This window comes from Neolamprologus brichardi, chromosome 17 (genome assembly GCF_056152115.1).
Source record: "Neolamprologus brichardi isolate AB-2024 chromosome 17, ASM5615211v1, whole genome shotgun sequence".
Taxonomy (NCBI): Eukaryota; Metazoa; Chordata; class Actinopteri; order Cichliformes; family Cichlidae; genus Neolamprologus; species Neolamprologus brichardi.
In genome coordinates, this window is record NC_142120.1 from 30,005,962 (window position 1) to 30,027,362 (window position 21,401).

The following is a 21,401-nucleotide window of genomic DNA, read 5'->3' on the forward strand; positions in this document are numbered from 1 at the left end:
ATCTGTTTTGCTATTTGAAATGTAAGTGAGTCACACGCCTCATACCACAAATATATGACACCGATAAATCCCACGCAGTTTCACTCTCGGTGCGTGTTTGTGTGTGTTTCATGGGAAGGGAGGAGGGCCCTAGACAGACAGCGTGGCTGCATTGTCGCAGCAGCAAGACAACTTGTCCAGTCGACCAGCAGTTTAGCTGGTCATAACATCCTCAGGTGGAGTCCCCCTGACCGGACAGGCAGGTCTGTCTTCACTTACGGTGTGGCTTATAATTCAAAACAAAAGCGAGCTGATTGTCAGTGCGGGGCTGCTGTCACGGATAGCTGGCGCAGAAGCTGACAGACGGATAACAGCCTGCTTTGACCGGCGCCGGGAGCCACCGTTGGGAACCGGAGGGGTTGGCTAGCAGAAAAACTGGCTAACTGGCATTAGCCGGGGGAAGCCTTTTAGCGCACGAACACGTCGCCGTGTTGACGCCAAGCCATATGGGTAGGTTCTTCCATTAAATTAGCTATATCTGCACCCCTCATTAGACACACGACCCGTTCTTTATATTGGGAATATATTTTTCCCCAACACGGTTCACTATTAGCTATTAGCTAACGTTAGAAGAAGGGGGCTAACGTTAACAATTTCCAGTCTGGCGTACATTAGTCGAATGATAATGTTTGTAGTTCCTCAGAGGCGGAATGGTTATAAACGCTGTTGTCGAGACTGTGTTATTGTTTTATCTATAGCGTGAAACGTTGTAAAGTAGTTGTCATCTCTGAGCTGTCATTCCCAAACACAGTGTTAGCTAACCTGCTGCTAGGCAGTGTGAATCACTCGAATTGCTGCTGATGCAGGCTGTGTGTTGTTGTTTGTGTTATGATTTTCTCCTCAAACATTTCAGTGACAACGTGAAGATGGATTGAAACATGAAGGGTGGAACTGCCCCATCGTCCAAATAGGAGGGCGTTTTTCTAAGGTATGTTTCACATTCATCTCCCGGTGTCTCAGTCTTCTGTTCACTGTTCAGCAAAGACGCTTTATATGTAATATAGTCATGTCTCCGGTAACTGATAGTTGAATCGGTAAAGCTCACTCTGTAGACTGAGGAAACTAGATGTCAATCACTGTTTACCAATAGCTTCCTTTGTTTTGCAGTGTGGTGCAACTGGCCAAACCTAGTGTTAACCACAGGGCTATTGAGCTGATTGTTGTAAAGACCGAGCATATGTTTGATCTTGCCAGCCTGCTGTGGCTAGCCCACACATCTATTGTATAGTTGTGACAGTATTCAAAGCAAGCTTGTGTCTAGGCCAATGTTTCCCCTTGCCCCACATCCTGTGTTGTGAAGAAGCTTCCTCTTTTGTCCTGAAGTGCTTAGCTGCATCCTGATCAGGGTTACAGATCGCAGAACTGCTCAATGGGTGGGTTGTTCTTACTGAGGGTTTTCTATTTTAGCTTGTTTTTGTACATATTCGTGGTGCAGTTTTTTGTAAACAGAGTTTGCCGTTTTCCTTTCTTGTAAACTAGCAGGCATTTTTTTCTCTCTGTCACAAACCTTAAGTTGGGCAGAGAACTTAGAGCAGCTGTAGCATTACTCCATTCAGGGGGTTTCCCCTGTTTCTACTCTTGCTCCTCTTATTTTATAACTTTGATCATTTTGTCCCTTGGATAAACTAGGGCAAAAGGCGACTGGGTGTTTGCAGTTAGGGCTTCTCAAATGTCGAATTGCCTGCCTGTGGAACTCCGGCTTGCTTCATCAGTATAGTGTTGTTATAAATTTACTTGTATGTTTTTAAGTTAGTCTTAATTTGTTCTTAGTAATTTAATCACACTGGAATTTATTTATTATACTGCATTTGGCTCTATTTTAAATTGATATCAAAATTATCTTGTCTTCCTCCACTCACCAGTCATGGTAGATGCTTACCCCTTTCTTAGCCTGGTTCTTCTGGAGGTTTCTTCCTGTTATAAGGGAGTTTTTCCTTCCAACCATCGCCAATTGTCAATGTATTATTGTAGGATTCTTTATCTTACAAGACCCTGCTGTTTGAATTGAATTGAATTTATTCATAGAATTTGGATTTTTTTTTTTTAATTTTATTGTGTGACTTATGTGTTTTGTTTTGTTTTTTTTCACAGCAGTACTGGTTTGCAATAGGTGCAAAAACATTAACCTGTCATTTAGCTCTCCAAATTTCCAACTGGTATCATACATTGAAAAAGACAAGGGGTAGGGGATGAATGTGGTGATAAAGACCTCCACAATTAAACTCTACCTGCATATTATGGATATTTCCTGTGGTGTCCTCCCATCAAGTCAGACCCTCAGTACATTTCCAAAGTTGGGCACCAAAAGGCATCTTGTCAGATGCCTCACTCACTCACACCATGTGATCTAGACCCCAAGAGAAATGCTGCAGGCCCAGGCGCCTATTGTGTAGGGCAGTGGGATGTAATGGCAACATTGGTATTGTAAAATTAGATCAAAGTATTGCCTGATAACTCCAGTCTGATGCTCTTTGTAGCTATCACAGGCTCTATTAGTGTTTAGTGCCATCACATTCCTTAACTAACTGTTCTTTTAGAATAAAATGAGCAGTAACAGCTGCTACCTGCTTGACCAATATATAATTTTTTTTCTCAGTGAAAAAAGTTACTCTTACTACTTTTTCTAAACACTAACTAACTTAACGTTTTACTAAAAAAATTTCATAAAATATAATTTTTTTCCATGTAGATAGGTTTTTTTTGTTTGGGTTTTTTTCCTCTCTTCTTCTACTTTCTTTCCTGGCTCAGAGTGGGTCTGTCTATGCCTGATGTAGTATTTGTGTTGGCTGACGTAAGTAGTACTTGTATACAGTTCACAATGGGTCTCATTCACTAATATGTGCATGGAAATGTTCTTACCCTGCACAAAAAATTAGGTGCATGCAAAATCACCATCAGATTCACGACACGTGTGCACCGCCAGCTTTGTTCTTACAACTCTGTCTGTGTTGGTGAATCAGATTCATTCCAAATCCACAGGCTTACGCTGCTGCCTGCAATTGGCATACTATCGACATGCTGCTGTGTTTCTCTGTTTATAAAGAAATACGTTTACATTTAAGTGAAGTGGAGAGCAGGGGCAGGGGCAGTGTTGTGCAGTAATAGAGAAACCAAGAAAGGAGATGAAAATCTACTGGAGATATATATATATATATATATATATATATATATATATATATTTTAAATGCGACACCCAGGGTGAACTAATAGGGATGCTGAATATCTTTTCCCTTGAGACACTCCCTGTTTCTCGGGTAAATTAAGATAAGTTTGGACATCAGTGTTGATATTAAAAAAAGAAATAAACTTTAAAAAAAAAAAAGAAACTGATGTAGGACATGAGTAGCTGATCTGTTGGCCCAAAATGAAAATCTCACTGCAATGCTTAAAATATAAAATCCAGATTTTCCAGTGTCTGTGGGATGGTAAGAAGAAATTAGACTGTTAGTGGTGACACTCAGCAAATATAGTAATTTTAAATGAATTGTTTGTAATTCTTAATTCTGATTTTTTTGTAAAAGTGTATAAATAATTCTGTTATTGTATGTAAGTATTGATGTGGATGTGTTGAAATGCAGGGTGTAGGCATCTTGTCACAGGGTGCTACAATTTGATAATTTGTGAAAGTGGGATAGAAGACATAGGCATTGTTATTTTTAGGGTTGTGGAGAAAGTCTTTGGCTGGATTTGATCTCTGCCTTAGAGAATCAAATAGACGCTCAACCCTCCTGGATTCCCAAAAGGATATGGTTGACTTTTGCCTAAAACATTTCAAGTGTGGTCTGAATTTGGAATGTTTTCACAGATTAAACATGCTCTCACACAGCAGTTTCTCATGGTTCTTCATGTTTTAGAGGGTTAATTCAAATCTGAATAACTTTGTTAGAACAGGATAGTCAAACAAGAACTTAAAAAAACGAACTCATCAAGAAGGTTATATACCTTTTAAATACAATATAAATAACTTTTTGTCAATGAAGTCTGATGGCTTTGAAGAAGCTGTTATATTGTAACAGATATCACAAAGGACTGGTAAGGTTATTGTTGCTGATCCCTTCCATAGTAGTACATTACTTGGTGTCTGTGCTTGTAGTTCTGTCTATTATGTACCCTTTATAGTCTTAATATACTGACTATAGCTCCACTTCAAAACATATCTACTAATGGTTTCAGGATAGCAAATGGTAACACAGGCAGAAGTTTGACTTGCTAACAAATGGACTGGAAATTTTACAAGGTGATGCTCTAAATATAGGAGAGTGCAAGACTAGAACCGTGATCAGGAAATGTGACTGAATCCAAACAAAGGTTGTCTCCATGACATTGCTAAACCAAACAGACAGTAATTGAGTAAAATGTATTTTCTTGTGAGGGCAGGGTGGAAAACCAATGTGACAGGAATGTTACTCCAAATTAGCTTCATGTATAACAACAGATGTTTAAAGCTGAATAATTTAATATTTTAGATTACTCTTGCTTTGGGTAAAGGCTATATAGAAATTAATTTTTGATAATATGCTTTATGGGTCTTTGTGATCAACTAGTAAGCATTTGTCTATAGTAATGTTATCTGTAAGGTAAATCTCTTTTTTTAAAAAAAAAAACAGCTATGCTGGTAATATACTCTCGACTGACAAACTCTTCCAGTTTTTGCACATGCTGTGTGTGCTGCGCTCACAGAACTAGCTTCAGCCCTGCTTTAATGTGGTTGATCGAACATGTTTGTTCTCTTTAACTCACTGAGCACAGCTGAGCCTAAACCACAGTGACTTTGAAGTAAAGCAGATTGAGCAAGCAGTGCTGGCAACCATTCAAGCAGATGTAGCTCCTGTTGGTCCATAACTCATCAAATTTCATGCATTAAGGTGCTTAATGGAGTGTTTAAAGTCACAATAAACGTGCCATGGGTTACCTTGTGTATGTTGCTCATACGCATTCGAACAAGATTTGCCAGTCGGTCATGTTTTTGACTTGACATATTTCATGAACAAATACATCATATAAACTGTATTGAAGCACTCTAGTTGTTTTGATTGGTGTCACCATTGCAACTTGAGCTTAACAGAATTTCCTGTTATTTGCACTAATGAGTGTTGCTCTTTTTCAGGTTGCGCTCTGCAGCTTATCTGTGTAATTGAGCTGGGAGACAGAGAGAAAGATGCCTCCCAGGCCATCCTCAGGGGAGCTATGGGGCATCCACCTGATGCCCCCCAGGTATGACATGCTGGATTGTTCTGTGAAAAGAAATGAAGTTGCTATCACTGGTGTGCACAGAAGGACTTTATTAGCTCCTTAATTTCCTTTATTGGAAATAAAAAAATTAATTGTATGTATTTGTTTTGTAAATGCCATATCCAATTCCCAAAGAAAGCGTAATGCTGAACATGAACATTTTGTAATGATGATGGGCTCTTCTGCAGGATTCTGGTGGACTGCCTGCTGCCCAATGGGATGATTCTGACCCTGGAGTGTCTCCGTGAGGCCACGCTCATCACCATCAAACATGAGCTGTTTAAGGAGGCCCGAAAATATCCTCTCCATCACCTCTTACAGGAAGAGACATCCTACATCTTCGTCAGCGTTACACAGGTGAGAACTCTCACTCAGTTGAATATCTAAACTCTCTAAATCTGTGTTCCAGTTTTGTGAAAATTACAGGGATAACCCACTTTGTTTTAATTGGATGGTTTTACAAAAAAAATAAACGTTCATCTTTATTCAAGACCTTTAAACACATTTGTGCTTTTCTGAACCATCCATTTTATACCTATAGAGAGACTGCTGGCTACCACAACAGTTCATTGTTGTCTTTCCTGAAAAACAATAAACGAAAATGGAATATAGAACGCAACCTCTTGTTTTTTCCGTTCCTACAGGAAGCAGAGCGGGAGGAGTTCTATGATGAAACCCGGAGGCTGTGCGACCTCCGACTCTTTCAGCCTTTCCTCAAGGTCATTGAACCAGTTGGCAACAGAGAGGAAAAGATCCTCAACAGAGAGATTGGTGAGAGTTTCATTTTATTTGTTAAGTAGTGGTTGTGCTCCAACATTGTTATTATAAATAAATAAATAGATGATAAGTCAATTATATTATATTATAATATGATATATCATATCATAGAATATATTTATATGTGTCTGTTAAGTTAAAAGAAATCTAAGTGTAGCAAAACAGTCAATTTTAAGTGAGTATTTTTCCTCTGTTTATTACTGATTGCTGATAAACCAAAAAGAGTGAAGATGCAACAATCTGTGAATTACTCAGAATTTTGTTAGGAGGCAAGCTAAAAAGATTGTCTGATGACTTTTGCTAAAACTTTTAAGCCATTTCTTGTTTCTGTTCTGTTAGGTTTCGCGATTGGTATGCCTGTGTGTGAGTTTGACCTTGTGAAGGACTCTGAGGTTCAGGACTTCAGGAGAAACATCCTGAATGTTTGTAAAGACTCTGTGGAGCTGAGAGATGCCAGTGGGCCCCACAGCAGAGCGCTGTACGTTTACCCACCTAATGTAGAGTCAACACAGGAACTTCCCAAACACATCTATAGCAAACTGGACAAAGGTAGGCAAGAACTTTTGTCAATGATCCATATTTTTTTCTTTTATTTTCTCTAGGGAAAAACATTTTGAAAATGCCGGGCTCATATGTGTGTGTGTTTTTTTTTGTTTTTGTTTTTTGTTTTTTACGAGCATTATATATAAAGAAAACTTTTACATGTGAAATCAAAAAAACAGGAACCTAGTGGGCATTTTAATTTTCTTACGATAGTTAATTTTGGTTTTTGTCAGTGCAATGAAAAAGTGTTTTGATCTATTTTTGTGTCTCTTTTTTGGTAGGTCAAATTATTGTTGTAATATGGGTGATTGTTTCTCCAAATAATGACAAACAAAAGTACACACTGAAGATCAACCACGACTGTGTGCCTGAACAGGTAAGATACCTGAGCAGTGTGAATACCAGCTATACAACAGTCCAGTAGTAAATAATACTCACCACCTTAATATCTGCATGTATGGTGCTCTGCAGGTGATTGCAGAGGCCATTCGTAAGAAGACACGAAGCATGCTGCTGTCCCCAGAGCAGCTAAAGATGTGTGTTCAGGAATATCAGGGTAAATACATCCTCAAAGTATGCGGCTGTGACGAGTACCTGCTGGAAAAGTACCCCATCAGCCAGTACAAGGTAAAGAGGCATACTGCACAGATAAATTTGACACAACACTGAGGATCCCAGCTGTGCACACAAACAGCCATGCAATTACATAATCATGAACACCTGGACTTTCTGATATGTCCAATATTTTTTATCTTAACTCACTGTTTGCTGTGTCTCTCATAGCTATGTCCAAAAAATACAGTTTATTGAGCAGTTTCTGATGCAAAGACTGCACTTCTTTTTTTTTTTTTCCTACCCAAATCCTCATTCAGCAAACTTCTATGGGGGAAAGATCCTGGCTGATTGCAGCCACACGCACCTAGAGGTGCAACCTGGGCTTTCAGTCAGTGAAATTTGCCCCTATAGGGATGCTGGCAACTTTATCCTGCAGCGATAACACTGTGTGGACTGTGATCGTTCGACAGTTTCTTGTAAACCTAGAGGAGTTTTTATCAAAGGTTTAATCATTTACAAGTGAGTATTGATCTACTTGCATCGTAACTAAACCACAATAGAATACAGTGATTGACAGACCCATACTGAAACCCTAACACTGAATCAGCCCTGCTGCCTTAAAGGGATAAAAGTCATTTTAATTAAAGAAAAAAAGGTCACAGAGTCTTTTGGGTCAATATTTATCAGTAAATCCATTAAAGATCTTTTTATTTATAAGATCTTATTAAGTATTGTAGATATGTAAAATGTGTCCATTACTTGTAAGAATTCTATTTTATGTCATTTTGTGAGAACACTCTCATAAAAACACGTTTCAGAAACATTCCTTCAGAGAAAAGGTGAAAAATCCAGAAACGTGCCATTTTTTTTTTCCTTTGCAGTTCCTGGAAAATGACCAGTTGACATCATAGCATCACACCTTGACACTGAAACTCTATCTGCTCAGTAGCTCTGTGTAGACTTTCTACTAACTGTCCTTCTCTGCGTCATTCCCCGTCTCTGTCTCTCCCTCTAGTATATCCGTAGTTGCATCATGCTGGGCAGGATGCCTAACCTGATGCTAATGGCGAAGGACAGCCTGTACACCCAATTGCCTACAGATAACTTTGTCATGCCATCATATTCTCGACGCATCTCCACGGCAACATCGTATATGAATGGGGAGGCAGCTGCCAAGTCTCTGTGGACCATCAACGGGACTCTACGAATACGAATCCTGTGTGCCACCTATGTTAACGTCAATATACGGGACATAGACAAGGTGGGGCCAGCTCAAGTGTGAGGGCTGACCTTTTTGTTACCAGTCAAGCCACCAAAGAACAGAAGTTACATTTTTGCAGTTGACTTAGCAATTGTTACATAAGTACATGAACTGAAACTAAGAATTGCTTGTGAGGAGTTTCATATGACAGTTTGCAACATCTTACCATTACTTACATCCTGTTAGCGGTTATTGCTGAGATCTGGTGTGAACAGTGATTCTCAATAAGGGGGAAAGCAGCTGTCATGTGGATTTGTGGAATCCCATTTGTGAATCTATTTAAACTGCCAGATTATTTTTCTTCTTTAACTTTCCCCTTTGATGTATTTTGCTTTCCCTCTCAATATAGATATATGTGAGGACAGGCATTTACCATGGAGGTGAACAGATGTGTGACAATGTAAATACACAGAGGGTACCCTGCTCTAATCCCAGGTAATTGTCCAGCCTCTCAGTTCACTATATTGAACCTTAGATGGAAAACCTCAGCAGTCCATGGTGACAGTCAATTTTTGTGCCAGATAAAGAAAATGAATCCTGCTTTAATTCGCTTTTGTGTTTTACTGAAGTTTCCCTGTAGACAGTCTACACTACTCATTTACATTAAGCAGTTGGAGGCAGGAGGGTAAGTTAACAGTTTAGCTCAGGATAGTAACATTAAACTGCCAGATTATATTACTGTGAATGCTGTGTTGGTCCTCACTCGCTCTCAAAGTAAATAAAATTATTTAGATGAATGTATATTGGAGCCTTTGTGTGTTAAAACAAAGACATCTGACATTTGTTTGTGTAATTAAATTTTGTTGCTTAAAATATACTGTGACCTCAGTGAGAGGTGTGTCATTGTAATGTGTGTGAGCATTCATTTTTCTCTGAGATAGAACCTGGAAATAGTTTGGTAGATCTTAGAGATTTTTTTAAGAACCTTTTTGGAATATAGCTTAACATGCACCTGAGATTTTATTGTTCATATATATCTGGACTTTTCTAATTGCTTTCATTCTTGCTACAGGTGGAATGAGTGGCTTACGTATGATATGTACATCCCAGACATCCCCCGTGCTGCCAGACTCTGCCTTTCTATCTGCTCTGTCAAGGGCAGAAAGGGAGCCAAGGAGGTAGGAAAGAGCTCCAAAGCTCTGCTTGAGTTCATTATTGAAAGGAAATTGGCTTGCAAAAATAGAAAGTGTCAGTTGGTTGTCATTGTTATGCCTTTTAGTTGGTATTGGTAAAATTGTGAAATTCCATTTTTTAGTGAAACTTTAATAACCTGGGTAGTTTAAGGTATTTTTGATGATTACAAATGATTTAAAATGGAAAGCGAATCTCTTGCAAGCCCATTTTGAGACTCAAAATTTGGTTTTACTGTCAGGGTAACAATATGTTTAGAGTAAGTGGCTAGAGAAAGCATTATCTCAATTAGATGTCCCCACAAGATATAAATACCCGACGTGTGTGTGTGCTTGTGCATCATGAATGAACCTGCTGTACCCTGTGTGTCAGTTTGTCTGAGTATATGTGTCCACAGTAAATGGATGCTGTGGTATCATTTTTGGCTCTGTTTAATTACTAATCAGCCGTAGGCACTGTGGTGGCAAAAAACATCAACAGAAACACAATCGGCTGGAGGGATTTTTCCATTCATATAATAGGTGTAGGCATGTGGTGAAAAGTGCTAGTTATTCTCACATCAGAGTAACATAATAACAGGAAGTGGTGGATTCCAAATTTGTTTTTTCAAATTTTTGATCAGAAAATCATTTGTGGTGTTGCAGAATGACCTCTTCTTGATACTTGCAAAGTGGCATTAAAAGTCTTTCTACATGTTGTTTACACCACATGGCGTCTGTGTTTACCGTGTGGTGTAAAACTGGCATGGGTCTGTTTTTGTGGATGTGGCCAATATACCATACTTGCTGATTTTTCTTTCATCTTTCCGTCTCCTTCTGATGGAAACATTGAGGGAAGAGCTAGATGTGTGTATGAGTGTGTTTGAAGTGTGTCCCAATGGTGGATAATGTAACACCCGTGCCGTCTCTTGTTGTGCCAAGTTAAGTTGCGGTCAGGTTAGTGGATGCTTTTTCATGCCCCACCTGAATTAAAGATAAACACTCCTTTTACAGCAGCCCATTGTTCCACAGCTTACCATAAATAGGTGCATTTTGACTGGCTGCTTGCATGTTGTAACTCTATCTGTCACTCTCTCTGTCATCTGGCTCAAATGCTGCCCTGTAGTGAAAATTCACTGTGAAGATCAAGATGTTATCAGAAACGTTTTACTAGCCTTTGTCAGGCCTTTAAAAGGCAGCTTTGATGGGAATGGCATGGTTAAATACATTGTTACTGAATAACAAAGAAAATAAGTATCAACCACATTCACTTACATATACTTAACCTTTCAGAGTTAGCAACTGTGGCCATTATTTCATTATAGTTAAGAAGGCAATTTAACAGCATCCACCAAAGAGCATCACTTTTGTCTCACTAACCAAGAATGAAACCTAACCTTTGGTCTGGGTGCCAAGGAGCCTGCCGAGTCCGTACAGAGTTTCAGCAGCATGGATGATAAATTACCAGTTTTAAGGCTCACTGGACCAAGTGTCTTAGTATCCTGTCTCTTGTCTGAACCCCTTTGTGGGCCAAGTTATCTTACTGTATCATAATTGTATTTAGTTTTATGTGAGGTAAACTTTAGTCAAAGTTGTCACGTGTTAAAAATCTCTGTGATTTGAAATAACATGCATGGTATTTGTGTTTGTCTTGTTTCCCAGGAGCATTGTCCACTAGCATGGGGTAATGTCAACTTGTTTGATTATACACACACGCTGGTGGCCAACAAGATGGCTCTGAATCTCTGGCCTGTCCCCCATGGTCTTGAAGACCTCCTGAACCCCATCGGAGTCACTGGGTCGAACCCAAATAAGGTATTTGCGTATAACATCTTGTCAATAAATGTAACAAACAAAACAAATAACCAAGCTGTAACCACAAAATGAGGAATACGAATGTATTTCGTTTTATAAAAAAGATTTTTTTAATCTTTATTTTTCCAGGAAACACCATGTCTAGAGCTGGAGTTTGACCACTTTAGTAGTCCTGTCAAATACCCAGACATGAATGCAGTGGAAGATCACGCAAACTGGACCATCTCAAGGGAACTAGGGTTCAACTACAACCTCTCAGGGCAGGTAATATAAGAGTGTAAAAAATGTGTTCAGCTAACTTTAAGCCAACACACTTGGTTGCAGATAGGGTCCCCACAGCCTTTATATAAGAAAATGTCTTCCAAACCTATCTCTGTGACCAGCATGAGTCTTGTAGGTGTGAACTCTGTAAAGCAGGTCAGGAATATAAGAACTATTAACCCCATTATACTTGTTATAGGCAGTTGTGAATTTGCAAAACAGACATATACTTTAGTTACATTAATATTAAATACAATAAAATATTCACTTTCAGATACACACTGGCAAAACATTTATTTTGCACTTGGCAGAGTTCAAATATTTGCTTTCTTTTCATATGGCTTATACATAATACTTGTATGTAGATTGAGATATTGAGTCATTTGTTTAAAAGGTCAAAGGTGTGTGCTTTATTGTACTGAGATCCAATGTCTCAGGCCACATTTGGAGGTTGACTGGGCCACAAATGACTGCAGTGTTGTAGCACAGATTGTCCAAATGTGCCTTAGGTTAAAATGGAGTGAACCCTGCTCAACAGACCAGGCATGGAAAGACCACCGCTGCCTCATACAGGCCTGACTTTAGCATGTGCCTTTAAATGTTCAAGTAAAATGTTGAAATGAGATCCAATAACATGGATGTGGACATTTTTTTTTTCTAATACTGGGTGTGAATTGACACTCCAGGAGGTGTCTGTTTATGATTGGCTCTCCAAAGACCATTGTTAATTCCAGGTATGAACAGAGCCTTTGTTATGATCACATGATCCTCACACCATATAGTATGAGTTGAGCATTCCTCACATTTGATACACACATCATGAATAACTTAGCACATCACCTCACACTATTCACGTCTGCTCACATGCCACAGTGCAAGCACAGATATGTGCGTTGTGCAAGGTCAGCTCTAAATATAGTTGAGCGTTATTCATGTCTATGTTATGTTGGTGTGCAAAAATGCAGTTTGTCTTCACAAAATAGTGCTGCCTCTAGCAAAACATTTGTATGCATTTAACATTATTGGCAGCACAGACGCAATTAGCACAAATTATTTTGACGTCAGTTAGGGTTTTCCACTGTGTGAGGGGTTGGTCATGTCGAGCTGTGCTGTGAACAGCTGTAGTCACAAAGTGCTAATGAAGCCCCACTAAACTGTAAACCCACTGAACTCCAAACACACAGAAACATGTGACAAAAAACCCACAGTCCACTCCCCCCCTTCAGTTTATTTTGGGCATTTATGGAAAAAAAATATCACTGCTGACTAGATTAAACTTAATTAATTCAGTTATTTCCAGTACTTTGCAAGGCGCTGTGTAAGTTAATGTCTTTATTTATTATGACGGTGAACATGATGGCGTGTCTTATTTGATTTCTATGTGAGAGAAAACCGTGACTGATGTGTTAAAGTGACAGGTTATTGGAGTTACTGTGCCATGTGAGAGGATGTGAACAGTGTGAGCTCATGTTTTATTTATGATATGCGTGTCAAGTGTAATAGCGCCCGTCTTGTGCTATGTGATGTGACGTTAATATCGCTCATCCGGAAAAAGAATGAGTTGTCTGCAGTATTTATTAAGGATGTTTGTTAATGACTGGACGAAGGGCAAAGCCAGTTTCCAATAGATTTTATGCTTGTCTTATGAATGTGATGAAGGAACGAAGGGAAAGCTTTAATTCAGGATTACAGTTCATTGTTGGGGTCGTATAAAAGTCTGAGTCTCAAGATGAATTTACACTGTATGTGGTTGTGCTGTGTTCCAGCTGCACTCCAACTCTGTCTCAGTGTTTAGTAGAAACATTTCACAGCTAATCTGTCATTTTGCAGCTGTGCCTCTAAAATATTCTGTTACTTTTCAGACTTTTTCTTGTTTTACAAGCATAAAAACACAATCATGGTTCATTTACACATGGAGCCCCAGTGAATATGATACATTTTTGTTGCTTTGTTGCTTGTTAATTGCTGCTACCGTGTTGAGTCTAATGTAAAAATGTAGTGTTTGAATGTGTTTTATTTCTGGTATGTTTTAGAGCAATCGAGTGGCCAGAGATCACGCCCTCACAGAGAGTGACACCGAGCAGTTGAGACAGCTGAGTAACAGAGACCCTCTGTCAGAAATCACTGAGCAGGAGAAAGACTTTCTCTGGAGACACAGGTACCCTCTCAATCAGCAAATATGGCACTACGCTGTGTTACTGCATACTTTATTTAGGGCCAATGCTTCCATTGCTACATTTAAATGTAGAGTACTCTAAAGCCCCAACTGGGATCGACTCACCATGGTTTGCCACAATTTTTACAGATTTTCCATTAGGTCAGTTGGTACCAGGTACTAAAATGTGTTGTCGTCACACTGCGTGCAACCAATTAGCTGGTCAGTGGTGTCACTCGATGAGTCATGAGTGTGTCTCATTCATGAAAATCAAAACAGTCATTTTTGAAACCCAGCAACGAGGGAAATGGCTACAAAAAAACAACACTGTGGTCCCCGAGTCTGAGAAAAAAACCACAGACCTAGCAGCAGGTATATTTTTGCCTTGATGTCCACCTTTGTTGTAGCATTCGTCACAGGACTCTCTTTAATGTTGCTATAATGACAACCACACACATTAGCTGGTACTCAATTGCATTGGAAAACAAGTTGATCCAAGGCGAGTTGTCACAGCCATGGTGAGTCCTTCTGAGCAGGTACTAATGGAAAAGGGGCTTAAATGTAAAACAAAGCTGGTTATGAATGAAACTCCAGTCCAAAGCACAATGTCAATCCTTTTTTTAAACAGGCACTACTGCATGAACATCCCAGAGATCCTTCCCAAGATCCTTCTCGCGGTCAAGTGGAACTCCAGAGATGAAGTAGCACAGGTAATTTCCTGCCACATAATTGAATATTCAAGGATGTTTAGTTTATGTACACAGTTAGATTGAAACTGCTTTTGAAAATTGTCATTTACTTTGTACAAAGCATTTCTTTGCATAATCACCAACTTATAAAAAAAAAAAAAAAAAAGCTTTTCATTTAAGTAAGTGTGTTACTAATGAACACATCTTCATCATTCTTGGTTTGCCTGTTTCCAGATGTACTGTCTGTTGAAGGAGTGGCCGTCTATCCGTCCTGAGCAGGCCATGGAGTTGCTGGACTGTAACTATCCAGACCCCATGGTCAGGCACTTTGCTGTACGTTGCCTTGACAAATACCTGACTGATGACAAATTGTCCCAGTACTTGATCCAGCTTGTACAGGTAGGTCCAGTCAAGTGTTGGATCTGTTGAATTTTAAGAACTGATAAATGGAAAAACTGGGTTAAAAAGGAAGACACCAAGTATGTTTGGAATCTCATTACTGGAGTTCCTCCTTTCAGCCTGTGTGTTTTTGTTCGTCCTGTTCTTCTTTGCTAAAGACTTTCTGGTCTGTAATGCCTTGGGTTGTATTTGGTGTTCAGTGTACAGAGACCCCGTGGTGGGAAGGCATCAAGGACTGCTTCTTATTCTTTTCTTTCAATCTTTCCTCTCTTCTAGGTTTTAAAATACGAGCAGTATCTTGACAATCCCCTGGCCCGTTTTCTCCTCAAAAAGGCCCTGACCAATCAGAGAATAGGACATTTCTTCTTCTGGCATCTCAAGTGAGTCAGCATTCTGTTTGTTTTTGTTACATGTACCTTCCTTTCGCTGTATCCCTCCAGAAGGCTTAAAAACTAATCTTTCCTCTCTGCTTCTCTCTCATTTTTTTCGATGTGGCTTTCTTGCAGGTCAGAAATGCACAATAAAACAGTGAGCCAGAGGTTTGGGCTGCTGTTAGAGGCTTACTGCCGTGCTTGTGGCATGTACCTAAAACACCTCAGCAGGCAAGTAGAGGCCATGGAGAAGCTCATAAACCTCACCGACATCCTCAAACAGGAGAAGAAGGATGAGACGCAGAAGGTAATGATTAGGACAACACATGTCAGAACTGCTGCTTACAGTATAAGGAACATGCTGTGGAACTGGTTCCTCATCTGTGTATATTTTGACTTTTTTGTGGTTGTGTACGTGTCTGTCATGCAGGTCCAGATGCGGTTTCTTGTGGAACAGATGAAGAGGCCAGACTACATGGATGCCCTGCAGAACTTTACGTCTCCTCTAAACCCTGCGCATCAACTTGGAAACTTGAGGTCAGAAGCAAGAGATTGTTTTGTGTGTGTGTCTGTGTGTGTATCTGTTCAGTAACCTGAATCTTTTTGAATTTGTTTACAGGTTAGATGAATGCAGGATTATGTCGTCAGCAAAGAGGCCTTTGTGGCTGAACTGGGAAAATCCCGACATCATGTCTGAGATGCTCTTTCAGAACAATGAAATCATCTTCAAAAATGGAGATGGTAACGCTGACACACAGAAAAAGTCATTTACACTGACGACACTTTGAGCAACACTACCAAATTTCCATTAATATATTTTGAGAAAATTAGTGGAAAGCTTTTAACGACTGCCTACATTTGTAGCTGTCTCTCGGTCCTCCTCCTTTTGTGATAGCTTTGTGAGAACTGCTCACACTTTGTGGTTTGTTATATGAAGGCTGCAGCATGTTTGGACGACCTTGTCCTTAATGTTGCTGATTAGAGCATGCAGAGTTTCTTGGCGAGCTTTGTCTATTATAATTGGAATAATTGATCCTTATATTGTGTACTTGTTTCATTTGTAGGTATCCAAGGATGCAATTAACTGTCTCTATTGTGTGCGTGTGTGCATCTGTGTTGTAGACTTGCGCCAGGACATGCTGACATTGCAGATTATTAAGATCATGGAGAACATTTGGCAGAATCAGGGACTGGACCTACGGTACTACTTTCTTTCTCTCCTGTTATTGCTTTGTGTGTGTGTGTGTGTTATCCTTGTGACCGTGCATTTGGCTAAGAAGAAAATGTGTTTTGTCTTCAGGATGTTGCCCTATGGCTGCTTGTCATTAGGAGATTGCGTGGGTCTCATTGAGGTGGTTCGCAACTCCCACACCATCATGCAGATTCAGTGTAAAGGAGGCTTGAAAGGGGCACTGCAGTTCAACTCGAATACTCTGCATCAGTGGCTCAAGGACAAGAACAAGGGCGAGATGTGAGTTTTGTCCTGATACTTTGTGCAACGTCTCCGTTTGGCACTAGTGAGCAGTGTCAGAGAACTTTTAGTTTGTGGATGGACATTATTTGATTTGATTTTAGCCATGTACTAATTTGTAATTTCTCTTTAAAAATCTAAGTTAATTGTGTGTTTGTGTGCTTTTGCAGGTATGACATGGCTGTAGATCTGTTCACAAGGTCTTGTGCTGGCTACTGTGTAGCTACATTTATCCTTGGGATAGGAGACAGGCACAACAGCAACATTATGGTCAAAGATGATGGACAGGTGACTTGAATTTGCACACATACGCAGCAGGGCTGGGCGAAATATTTTAACAATATATATGTCGAGAGTGTCAAATATGTCAGGAAAGGCATCCTGGTATGTTTTAATATCCATATTAAGCGGGTCTTGTCTAGCATTCCTTGTCTGGAGGGGAAGAGAGACGTGGTTTTAATGTTATTTGAACTAGGTCTTTCTTTCCTTTTTGGGGACACAATATTTGGTATACGTTTTTAATCTTAGGCCTATTGGGACACTTTAAGTCTGATTTCAGTAACTTGGCATCCGTTTTAACAGTGGCTTTGTGCAGCTGCTGTGTGGCTCTCTGGTAACTCTCACAAACTCAACAAAGAGTTCCTCATTTTCCAGAACAGGAGCTGGCATGGCCACTTTCCTTAATGCTTGAGTTACACTGGAGACAAACAGTTGTTGGAAACAGTGGAACAATCAGAGTTATTGGTCTGTGAGCAATGAACTTGCCACTGTCAGTCAAAGCGACTTTGGTGCATCAAGCAAGCATCATAAACCAGCAATATGATGGTATCAGACCATTAATAGTTAATACAGCCTGTGATAAATCGTAAAAATCGCTAAGTTGGTGCTGGATTTAACCTGGATTGTTAGTTACTGACTTTCTCTGTTGTTCTTTATTTGTTCTTCTTCAGTTATTTCATATAGATTTTGGCCATTTCCTGGATCATAAGAAAAAGAAGTTTGGCTACAAAAGAGAGCGAGTGCCCTTTGTTCTGACACAAGACTTTCTCATCGTCATCAGCAAAGGATCCCAGGAGTGCGCAAAGACCAAAGAGTTTGAAAGGTACTTCAGTAATGTGTTTGTGTGTATGTTGTCTGGTCACTTCCTCAGTACCATACGACTGTATAAGAAGATTCACTTTTGTTAATCAAAGTTTACAATCACTTTAGGTTTCAGGAGATGTGTTATAAAGCCTACCTAGCCATCAGGCAGCACGCCAACCTCTTCATCAACCTGTTCTCCATGATGCTCGGCTCTGGCATGCCTGAGCTGCAGTCATTTGACGACATTGCCTACATTAGAAAGACGCTGGCACTGGAGAAAACCGAGCAGGTAAACGTGGCCATTCTCTAACCGTGTTTTGTTCTTTTAAAATCTTTTCAGGCCCACATTTGGCTTTCTTAAACTTCTGAATATGTGTTTTGGATGGTTTGTATTGTTTTTCTTCACGCTGCAGGAGGCGCTGGACTATTTCATGAAGCAGATGAATGATGCTCACCATGGAGGGTGGACCACCAAGATGGACTGGATATTCCACACAATTAGACAGCATGCACTAAACTGATGCTGCAGACAAACCCAATCCACCAGTCCCAGCATGGAGTACTTCACTCAGACGCAGCAGAGTCTTTCAAGGCTCTTCTCGTTTACAGCAGATATCACAAATGGCTCCGTGAGGATGGATGCTTGCAGCTTGATCTGTTTTTTCTTTACAGCATTTTTCTTTTTCTAAACGAGGTTCTTGTGTTTCTGTGTTTTTTGGGTTTTTGTTTTTTGTTTGGTCTTGATGATGCCGTCCGAGTATCCGCTGCCTGTTTCAGGGTCTACATGGGAGCATTTTCCTGTTGCTGTGGAGGTGTACCCACCATGGCTATTATGCTTCCTCTGTATTTTTTTTAAACCACAACAGTAACAAACTGGGCAACCAAGGAAAATCTTATCCTTTTACTCCATTGCTCAGTGATAAAAACCAAAACCCGGAAAACTCAGTGTAAAGATGACATTTTTGCCAAGGTATAAATGTAGCCACACAGTTCAACCTGCTGCCCCCTCTGCTGTATTAGTGCTGCACACTTTCTCCACCTAGAATGGAGGTTGTTTGTTTAAAATCTTGTCACCCCTGAGGAGCTAGTTGGCACAAGAAATAGTCTAAATTAGCTGCGGTTTGTTGTACAGTACGGGATAACTGGTGCACGGGAGCCTTTATGATGTCTTCCCCCATCTTTGTGGTGAAGTCGCCCCTTCGCAGATGATTTGGAGTTGTCTCTCCTTCCTTTGAACTCCTTGTGTGGAAACGTCAAGGTTGCAAATCTGCAGGAGAGTCTTTGAGTTGTTTTGCACAGATCTGCGGGCCTCCACCCTCCACTCCAAACAGCCTCATTGAGTCAGCACTTCACCCCAGAGATGGTGGTGCAGCTTTAGACTCTTGCATAAACTTCAGGGTGATGATGCCTCTCCATCAAAAAAACAGCACTTAGAGAATAATATACAGATTTATTATGACTTTTTAAATTTATTTATGTAACTAGTTTCTTTCAGTTTCAGCAAAAGGCAAAACCTGAACTTGACTCTTCAGAAACATGTTTGTTTTTTTTTCTTTTCATTGTGCGTGTGTGTGCGTGTATCTGTAAATATAATTGAGGTTGAAGCATCTGTGTTACATGTTTGCAGCTTCACACTACCACCAGTGCTACCGCTTACCCCTGTTACTTTACCCCTCAATTTTCAATTTTGTTATATTCACAAAGACTGATGTTGTTGTTTTGGGGGGTTTTAAGCTTTTTTTCCCTTATATTTAACATCTAATTTGGCCTTACCTGTTTCGTTGTGGCTAGTTTACAGCCCTACTTGGGATAATTTGTTAAATGATGGAAAGCGTTAAAGTGCCAATCTCACATTTGAATAATGGGACCTATATTAAGCCTCTGGCTGTGGTTTTTGTTTTGTTTTGTTTTGTTTTGTTTTTTGGCAAGCAGAGGCCCTGGGGAATGTCAAGTCTTCCTCTTGATTAAATGCCTTGGCATCACAGCACAACACTGCACACTGTTGAGCCCTACAAACTCTGCCTAAGCAAACCCTTACAGCACTAAGTCAAAAAGCATGGCAGGCTTAGAGAATGATTTGACCGCCTTAGCGGTCCTTTTGACCTTGTTAGACTGGTGGGTCTTGACACATCTCTCATTAGAAAGTTGCTAAAATGTTGAAGTATATTTTAAATTGTGTTTTTGAAACATTTGATTTGAGGCTTGCAGTCTTTTGCCAAGTGGAGACACTGAATTATGTTGGTTTTGTATTTTTGTTTTTGTTTTTTGGTTGTTTGGGGATTGTTTTGTTTTTTTACATTTGAAAATCACATTGAAATAGTAGCATGAGTGTGTCGAGGGGGGGGTTAGTTAGTTACAAGATGAAGTCCTCAGAAATTCAGCTGGAAGCCTCTGAAAGTGGGCGCTGGCTCAGCAGATATCGGATCGACTCCTTCAATTGTGTCGTTTGTCCAGGTGGCAGAAAATGTATTGAAAGATGAAGATTTAAACAGATTGTTTGCACTTTGGGGCAGCTTGGGGTCATGTGATTGGCACAATGAATATTCATATTAATGCTCAGTTTGTGTGTACAACCCAAGACGTGAAAAAAAGGTATAAAACCGTTTTGGGTTGGGGGGGTTTGGGTGGGGGGGCTATGAGATACGAAGAAGAGTTAGCAGTGTTACATGAAGCAGCTTGGAAACTATAGTGTCTTTTGGGCAGGCCGTAGTTGGTGGAACTCACGCTGTGCTCTGCTAAGGAGAGAATGTAGTATTTTACAAGAAATGGAGCCTCTCACGGTGCATGTAGGAAAGACACTAGGACACTACAGTATGAGACCCGGCGTGTCTGTGGGGAAACAGTCTGCACTTTGCCGCTTCAACTGCTGATTGTATAGAAAAGCCAAAGTTGTGTTCTGTCGCGATGCGGCGCGCGCAAGTGCGTCACATCATTGCAGCATTAATGGCTAGAATGTATTCAGTCGCTAACATTGATGACTCATCTTTTTGCATCAGTAACGTGTTTCTATCCCTACACAGCAGGTCATCAGCACAGAACGCATTCCTTTGTCTTCTCTACGTGCCAAATCGGACAGCATCGCTGATGTCTGCAAAAGCTAATGCTTGAACAGTGTCATGCAGTGAGGCATATTACAGACTTTTACAATTTAAAAAAAACAAACAAAAATACAAAAAATATTGTGGTATGCACTTAAAGAAAAACTCTAGTTCTCAATGCCTTTTTGTCCAGAAGGACTCTATAAGAAGAAAGTTAGCCTAGTATGCATGCAGCATAACCAGTATGTATGTATGTAAGATGTACATTTTGAAGCAGCATTAAGCAGTATGTATGTACAGTTACAGTCTAGCCTTTTTTCTATGGTAGGCTTCATGTGTAGTGTTCTCTTTAATATCCATGTACTCTCCAAACAAAGTGTGCGAGCGTGTGCGTGCTCCGTTCTGTACAGGTTGCAGAGCTTCATTGGCGGGCTCCAATGAAAACCCTACACACTGTGTGTATGTACATGTTCTGCGTCTGTGTGTGATGACACTAGCAGCAAAGGTGTCTTTAAATGTTTTATAAATCATTTTCTCTCCTGGCTGGTTTGTGCCAGAGAAGAAAAACAAACAGACACACAAAAAATGCTGTTTTTTGCATCA

At 40.0% G+C, this 21,401-nt stretch overlaps 1 protein-coding gene across 2 annotated transcripts; it reads left to right on the plus strand.

Moving 5' to 3' along the window:
- Positions 1-134: 134 nt before the first annotated feature.
- Positions 135-20,235, plus strand: pik3ca (phosphatidylinositol-4,5-bisphosphate 3-kinase, catalytic subunit alpha). 2 transcript variants are annotated; one of them, XM_006797786.3, is made up of 26 exons: positions 135-489; positions 893-967; positions 5,147-5,253; positions 5,460-5,628; positions 5,916-6,042; positions 6,388-6,597; positions 6,873-6,967; positions 7,063-7,218; positions 8,162-8,407; positions 8,757-8,842; positions 9,420-9,525; positions 11,179-11,331; positions 11,461-11,595; positions 13,626-13,750; positions 14,376-14,457; positions 14,671-14,835; positions 15,112-15,215; positions 15,342-15,513; positions 15,637-15,743; positions 15,826-15,947; positions 16,329-16,407; positions 16,507-16,677; positions 16,848-16,965; positions 17,628-17,779; positions 17,887-18,049; positions 18,174-20,235. In XM_006797786.3, exons 3-26 carry the CDS (start codon positions 5,198-5,200, stop codon positions 18,279-18,281), a joined length of 3,207 nt encoding a protein of 1,068 aa, XP_006797849.1. In that variant the 5' UTR covers positions 135-489; positions 893-967; positions 5,147-5,197; the 3' UTR covers positions 18,282-20,235. The 2 variants fall into 2 exon arrangements, with proteins under 2 accessions (XP_006797849.1, XP_035766633.1); XM_035910740.2 differs by lacking the exon at positions 135-489 and having other exon boundaries at positions 855-967.
- The last annotated feature ends 1,166 nt before the right edge of the window (positions 20,236-21,401 follow it).

Excerpts from the sequence above, each read along its gene's own strand:
- pik3ca (XM_006797786.3), top strand. The coding sequence starts at position 5,198 with ATGCCTCCCAGGCCATCCTCAGGGGAGCTATGGGGCATCCACCTGATG. Across the intron at positions 6,968-7,062 it reads ACGACTGTGTGCCTGAACAG|GTGATTGCAGAGGCCATTCG; the intron begins GTAAGATACCTG and ends GGTGCTCTGCAG. Across the intron at positions 15,514-15,636 it reads AGAAGGATGAGACGCAGAAG|GTCCAGATGCGGTTTCTTGT; the intron begins GTAATGATTAGG and ends TCTGTCATGCAG.